The sequence below is a fragment of the Mya arenaria genome, chromosome 17 (genome assembly GCF_026914265.1).
Source record: "Mya arenaria isolate MELC-2E11 chromosome 17, ASM2691426v1".
In the NCBI taxonomy this organism is placed as follows: Eukaryota; Metazoa; Mollusca; class Bivalvia; order Myida; family Myidae; genus Mya; species Mya arenaria.
The window spans coordinates 4,412,132-4,420,673 of NC_069138.1; the positions used below are offsets into that span (position 1 = coordinate 4,412,132).

An 8,542-nucleotide genomic window follows, 5' to 3' on the forward strand; every position below is an offset into this window, starting at 1 on the left:
ATATTTTCGACTATCACCCCGCACGATCACCCTCTGCCGCACTGTCACCCTCTGACGTCATGAAATTGAAAATACGCTACAAATACGCCGCCATGTTGGATTTGTATGTGAAAAATTATGATTAATATAAAACTGGCATTGCAACCTTAAAATGCACTAATTATAAAACCTCACTTCTATAGAACATATGAAATTGGCAATACGGTAGGAATACGGGATTTACTGATAGTATTTTACTTAAAGTCTGTATCACCTGAGCGCTTTGTTAACCAGCCGACAATTCTTGCCAAAATGGCAGCAAGATTCGCAGCTGTAAGTAAAAATGGTATTTTTAGTCTTTAAAATACTACAGTTTTTGTTCGGTATAATAAGTATATAAATACTGACTGCCTTGAGTCGCCTCGGTCGACAGTATTTACCTCAGGTTGACAATATGCACTGTCACCCTCAAGGCAGTCAATATTTATATACTAATATGCGAATAACATTCTTTGAAGATACATGGAAAATTGCTTCATTGAAATGATTTAAAATTGTCAGAAATAAATAGAAACCTTCTTGATTATATTTTATTGGGGATTAAATCGGTCTCCACAGCATAATTCTAAGACACAACTATATACATGTTTCGTATCATACATCCAAAGTAAATTTGCCCCTTTTATTAAACAGAAAGGCTCTATATATGAGCTTGTGACATGAAAGAAGATGGCAAGCAGCAGTACAAAAGCATGTAATACACACATAATGTGAATACGCACAGAAACATTATCAAACAGAGTATATACATTGTTGCATAACCAAATTACCTTTACACGAGGAATTTCATCAAAATAATTAAAAAAAATATTTTATAAAAAGGGATGTTCTATCACTTTTGCTTCATTATAATAATTCAGATCTTAGCAAGATAGTAATGCATCGAACATCTTATTGTTCATTACAAATAGTCAACTATGCAACTTAGCCGGTGTACACTCTGTCAGTAATAAGAATATGAAGTGTTGAGTATGTATTTTTTCCAAGCCGGGATCCTCGCAGATAGATTTAGTTGTCCATAGTGTCAGTTATAACAAATGAAATATATGCCTTTATTATAAAGATCTGATTTAACAGGTTTAACGGGTTAGCAGCTATAGCATAGTTTAATTGGAACAATTATGCCCTCTTCTTTACTTTTCGTACCGGTTGCAATCAAGCTCGTCATTTTCATCAGTTCTGATTTTCCCCGTGTGTTGTTCCAAATAAGCATCAGAATGATTCGTTTACGAATAGTTTGCATCCATTTTACCGCCGTTTGTTTTTTCGAGATCGTCATAATTGGTTTGCACACTCATTCCAAGATCTTCATACTCATTTATGCCAGAGTGTGATTCCATCTGCAAATTTGGTTGGTCACTGAAAAAAAAAAAACATGATTCTTGTATTACTAAATTGTGTTAACTACAAGTTTACTTTACACACTCCCCGTTCTAAGGCGGTCACTCAACCTTTATTACCAGCGATATCTTAGTTATAATGAACGCGCTAAAAAGTAGAAAGGCCGTTGGCGCGACAAGCGTGATTGATATTGTTTACAATACTGTTTACAGGCAATACCATATGTATCTAAAACAATTGAATGGCCCAAATTGTAACCGATAAGTGCCTGTATAGGAAGTGTAAATTGCTGAATTTTTAATTTAATAAGCTAGTTAACAGTAACTGCTAAACATATATTTACTAGGATATATGAACTCCTAATTTTATTACTAGTGAGAAGTCCACATTAACGTTGTTATTTTATGAATGTATTTAAAGATATACGTTCTTTTAATTCGAACTATTTTAAACCGCATAACAACATACGTATCTTTTGGTAATCCCGGCGCATTCATTCTTTTACATGTCATGTCAAAATATAGTTCTGTTGCCTTATATCAACAGTCTTGCATAAAATCCTCGATATAATTTCTTGCTACGTTGTTTGTTTCTCGTCCAGAGCCGACTAACTCTTTTACAATGTGACTTAAACACAATACGAACAGAACCCTGTAATACGACTGTTAAAGAAAATAAAATATATTGTATCAAACGATTGTTCTATTCAAATGAAATGCCGATATCATTGTGTTGTTATATCCAACTTTGTCCGAACTATGAAACAAGTATTAGAATATCATAACGAACTTAAATTAGTAAGTCAGTTAGAAAACAAACTCGATTTTTAAACTTGGATACAAATAGGGTATTGATTACTTAACAAAACGGGAATTCAACAGAGACTGAGAACGGTAGTCTTTAGTTTACAAAATCTTAGCCATGTTGGTCTTGGCGTTTACCCAGTGCCATTAAACCGGGTTTATTTTTAAACTTTTTGCTACTGAGCTTGTTTCTGTAGTTTTTCTCATAAATATTTCAATATGCCATCATGTTCAACAAAATAGACTGACGTTATAATGATATACGCGCCATTTTAGACGCGCAAATGGAAGAACAAATTACCAACGTCAGCCAATATCAATGTATCTAAGTCTAGTTCTCCGAAGTGTCAGTTATAACTAATGGAATATATGCCTTAATGATAAAAATCGGATTTCACAGGTTTTGTAAGTAAAAAACTATTTCAGGGTTTAATTTGAAAAGTTTTGCCCTCTACTTTACTTTTCGTACTGGTTGCAATCAAGCTCGTCATTTTCATCAGTTCTGATTTCCCCCATGTGCTGTTCCAAAATATCATCAGAATGCGTCGTTTTCGAATATTTTGTATCCAATTTACCACCGTTTGTTTTTTCGAGCTCGTCATAAACGTTTTGCACACTTATTCCAAGATCTTGATACTCATTTACCCCGAATTGTGATTCCATCTGCATGTTTGGTTGGTCACTGAAATAAAACAAAACATGATTCCGGTTTACAAATTGTTTTAACTACAAGTACTTTACACCGTTCCGAGGCGGTCACTCAACCAGTATTGCCAGCGATATCTTATTTATAATGAATGCGCTGAAAGGTTGAAGGCCGTAGGCGCTACAGGCGTGATTTAAATTGTTTACAATACTGTTTACAGGCAATAACATATGTATCTAAACAATTGAATTGTCCCAAATTGTTACCGATCAGTGCCTGTAAAAGTAATGTAAATTGCTGAATTGTTAATTCAATTCGGTAGTTTCATAACAGTAACTGCGAAACATATAATAACTATGATATATGAACTCGCAATTTTATTGCTAGTGTTAAGTTCGCATTAAAGTTATAATGTTATGAATGTATTAAAATATGTCGTCTTTTAATTCGCACTTTTTAAACCGCATAATGTCTCATTTGATAACCCCGGCGCATTCATTTTTTACATGTCAAGTCAAATATAATTCTGACGACACCTGATTTCGATTTGCGGTACTAAGTATGCTGGCCTTCGGCCTGCGGCCATAAATCAACTTGCACAACATCCGCGATATGTTATCTTGCTACGTTGTTTGTTTCATGTCGAGAACCTGTTAAGTCTTTTACTAAGTGACTTTAAACACAACACGAACATAACAAAAAGAGTTTTGTTACCCTGTAATACGACTGCTATAAAAATAAAATATATAGAATCAAATTATTGTTATATTCAAATGAAATGCCTATGTCATAGTGTTGTTATATCCAAATTTGTCAAAACTATGAGAAAAAATGTTAGCATGACATAGCACTTAAGTAAGTCAGTCAGAAAGAAACTTGTTTATTTAACTCGAAAAAAATTGGGTATTGATTACTTAACAAAATAAGAATTCAATATGTCATCATGTTCAACAAAATAGACTGACGTTATAATGATAGACGCGGCATTTTAGACGCGCAAATGGAAGAACATATTACCGACGTCGGCCTATATCAATGAATTAGTATCTAGATTTAGTTCTCCGTAGTGTCAGTTATAACAAATGAAATATATGTCTTAATATTAAAGATCTGATTTCACAGGTTTTATAAGAAAGAAACTATTTCAGGATTTAATTAGAAAGGTTTTGCACCTGCTTTACTTTTCGTACTGGTTGCAATCAAGCTCGTCATTTGCATCAATTCTGATTTCCCCCATGTGCTGTTCCAAAAAATCATCAGAATGCGTCGTTTTCGAATACATTGTAACTATTTTACCGCCTTTTGTATCTTCGAGATCGTCATAAACGTTTTGCAAACTCTCTCTAAGATCCTCATTCTCATTAACAGTCGCACACTTTTCATCGTCAAATTTGGTAAAAACCGACATCGGCGAACTTTCCCTAGTTTGTGATTCATTCTGCAAATTTGGGTGGTCACTGGAAGAAAAAAATAAAGTTATTCTGGTATTACAAAATTGTTATTAATTTCAAGTTAACTTCACACACTCACCGATCCAAGGCGGTAACTCCAACATGTATTGCCAAAAAATTCTCTTTATAGTGAAAGTGCTGAAAGCGTTGAAATTTAAACTTTTAGACACTGTGATGAATTACAATGGAATTTTAGATTGAATCAAGAGCATTTGGTTGGAAAAGCTCTTAAGGCCATAAATACTTTTTTGTTTATGAATACAAAAAATATGACATTAAACCTAAAATATTTTATCAATTATGTGATTCCTTTGTTGGCTCAATATTGAATTATGCTTGTGAAATTGTGGGTATAAGTTAAGTCAAAAGAAATAGAACGTATACATTAAATTATGTAAGCGATTGTAACAAGTTAAAATAAACACATGTTATGCTACATCCTTTATATATTAATAGCTATGTTTGAATATTAAAAACTGGTTTAAGATTTACAACGGTAATAATATTATAATGAAGTCTATTATCTGGTTTTCTAAGGTTAAGAACTGTTAAATGATTATGATTTTGCATATGTATTTAATAACCCAAATATTGTACATGGCAATGAATTTATGAACGAATTTAAATGTGGAATCATAGACACATTAAACAAGAATGGTTTGGAAATATTAGTAATAGTTCTGTTTGGGATATGTTTTACATTTTTAAAATTTCCTTTGATTACGAAACATATTAAGATTTAGTTCCAAAGAATTAACGTTTATACTTTGTTAAATTGCACCCCGTTAAAATACAAACAGGACGATATGCATGTATAATATACCTGGTAACGAACCATATTGTTTATGTTGTAACAGCAGGGACATAGAGGATGTATATCACCTCATATGAATATGTCGATGTTACTGTCAGTTGCGTAAAACTTATGTAAAACGGTTTACTATGATCCATCCTGTATTCAAATTCCATCAACTATTGACATCGTGTGATAAAAAGAAAGTTATAAATGTTTGAAAATATATTAAAATGCATTTGTCAAACGCAACTCATTTATTAATAATATAACATAATATAGTAGTTTCCCTCACTTCTAATGTTAACATAACAATTAGTTTGTATTCAATTTACATAAACTTGTTTTCATTCATTTAATACTATTATGAAATATTATGCATTTAAGTTTAGAATTGTGAAATGTCTATATATATCACGTTATGAATATCGACGATGTACTATTGTATAAGTCGAATAAACTGTCTGTTCTGTTCTGCTGAAAGGCCGTAGGTGTAACAGGCGTGATTTTACATATATACAATTCTGTTTACAGGCAATACCAATGGAACCCAAACACTTTTGAGTGGCCCAAAACTGTGACCGGTAAGTGCCTGTCATTACCTCAACATATATAATGTAAGAAGATGAACTTTTAATCAAATAGCTAGTGTAAAGTTTATTTAACTTAGATGAATTATTGAATACTTAACACAATGAGTATCCAATAATAATAATAATAATAATAATAATAATAATAATAATAATAATAATTATAATAATATGTCATCATGTTAAACAAAAATAGATTGACGATAAATTGAGAGACGCGCAATTTTAGACGCGCAAATGGAAGGACGAATTACCAACGTCGGCCCATATCAATGAATTTTTATCCTACCTATCTTTCTTGGCCTTTTGTTGTCTATGCGAACAACAGAGTCTACCTATCGGGTAAAAGTGAATATGTAATACATAAAACAACATGTTTTAAAAACTTTAGTTTTGTATGCAAGTGTAACTAAAACTAAAACTGTGCTTATTCGTGAAAATAATTCAATATACCTGTGTACATTACAGTACGAAATTGTAATTTGAAAGCAATATCTTAGTACTTCTTCACGCGTTCTTTGAGGAAAGAAAGATGATACGTTAATTGTCGTGTAATGATATAAAACTAACAATACTTAAAACAAATTGTTATTTTCTTAACAAGGATGGTTGAGAAATTTGAGTTCCATGTGCGGAAGTTTTGGTCATGGATGGTGAAAAGCGGTTTACACGAAAGAGTTTGTGCATCCAATCTCTGCAATTACAGGTATGTGTCCATTCATTTTGTGTTATCATTCGAAAAATCAGGTTTAGCTAGAGATCACGGTTTATCATACCTTCTTATTACTCATACGTATGTATATAATAACAAAATTATATCCAAAACCAATTACACCATCACAGACCGATACTACGCATATGATTTATACCTGTCCGTTTGCAACACAATGTCCAACAAAAAAATAGACATAACCCAAGACTGCAACCCACAGCCGGCAGAATAACAAGAAGAAAAACATTCGAGCTCTCATTGTTGGTTTGAATTATTGCCGAAACAGTTGTAACTGTCGAAACATTGTTGGTTGGGTTATCTGCAGACTCTATGAATAATAAGAAATATATAAAGTATTAGATCAAATAACAACAATATACTTGATGAAAAGAAGTATGCATCCAGATATATTAAAACTTTATTAAAGGTTAATACCAACTAATAAACAATAGCACAAAAAAGATATAGACACAACCCCAAATATCGAAAATTAAAAACTAGGCCATGTTTAGGGGCACAAGGCAAGGGCCTAAATGACAATGAACTAGAGACACACACATATAAACACCAGATTACCACATACAAAGACCACACATGGACCATACACTCACCAAAATAACTTAACCGATAAATGAGGGGATTATCGCCTTGAACCCGAATTAACTGGAATCAGAGTCTAATTGGGGCTTAAACTAGTAAGTATGGCCATAACCTCACACTTTTCCTATCATTTATCAATAATTATTAAATTAATTACATAAGCCTCATAAGAGCACGCATCCACTTGAAATCAAGGAAGAAAACATAAACAATAACATATAAACTGATAAATTAATTAATTAAAGTACTCTATGACAGGATACAAGCACCACCTATTAACGAATTAATCAAGCCGGAACAATAGTGCTTGCTCTTAAAAGGGGTGATAAAGTCATTCATAGACAACTGTCTGAAATAGATCGTCTAAGCCAAAAAAAAACTTCATTTAGTCCAATTGTAAAGTAAGAAAAAATATATATATATATATAAATGCCGTGTAATACCCTTCGAAATATAAAAATGTGATAAAGCGAAAAAATATACGAACAATATCTTTAATAATTCTGATGCAGTTTTAGCAGCCAAACAACGGTCCTAAAGAAAACTTCCAATCGTGAAGAAAACTATTCGCAGACACCAACGCTCACCTAAGTCGAACAAGGTATTGTGAACAATATTATAACATCAATCAAAGATAATTAAAGCTAAAGTCAATTGAAGTTCAGAACAAATAATATCTATGCTTCAGAGTAAGAAAAAAGAGCACCACTAACAACAATGATACAAATACTATAAATATTAATTGAGGTTTTCAGTCCATAAGTCAGTTATCAAGCCAGCACCGACCGTTTTAATGCCCAGTAATAGGCCCGAAAATACTAATGGTTAAAGTCTAAACATGATCTTTAGCCATGAGTACTCACTGCAACTCGTGCCCTCGTCTGTTCCACCAAAACAGTCCCGTATCCCATTACATACGTGACTCTTGTCAATACAGATACCGTTTAAACATTGGAACTGGTGATCAGCACACGTGATCCCTGCACACGTGACCCCAGAGATGTCAGTTACGTATTCCAAGCACGTAAAACCTTCACACAACTGCTCCTTTGTCAAGCACGAGCCGTTTAAACATTGGATCATGGAGTAGCCACAGTATGTGTGTCTTGGTACTGAAAATACCACATCAAAGATAATTTATGTCAGTCCTGTCATTACAATTAGGATATTTTTATCAAGCCGTCAGAAAACTACATGTTTATATAAAATTATAAAATAATAGTCCATAAGCCGGTACAATTAGCATGTCACAGAAACCACATATTTTTACAACTCGTGTCCATATCAAATACCTATTATGTCCCATCATACCTGCATATTTCAATATTAACTACTACATCCTCTCAGAACTCTATGTTTGTATATCACATATGCACTATATCCCTCAAACCCCATGTTCCTATAACATATATTTACTATATCCCCTCCCATTACTATATTCCCATATCTCATATCTACTTTATCCCCTCCCAACCCCATGTTCCAATATCACATATCTACTACATCCCATCCCAACCCCAAATTCACATATTACATATTACATATCTACTATATACCCTTCCAAACC

The 8,542-nt window shown here is 32.9% G+C and overlaps 1 protein-coding gene across 1 annotated transcript; it reads right to left on the reverse strand.

The window, feature by feature from the left end:
• Positions 1-562: 562 nt before the first annotated feature.
• Positions 563-4,142, reverse strand: LOC128222893 (uncharacterized). The gene is made up of 3 exons (XM_052932067.1): positions 4,011-4,142; positions 2,653-2,865; positions 563-1,398 (listed from the first exon to the last, which is right to left on the reverse strand). Exons 1-3 carry the CDS (start codon positions 4,109-4,111, stop codon positions 1,266-1,268), a joined length of 447 nt encoding a protein of 148 aa, XP_052788027.1. The 5' UTR covers positions 4,112-4,142; the 3' UTR covers positions 563-1,265.
• Positions 4,143-8,542: the final 4,400 nt, after the last annotated feature.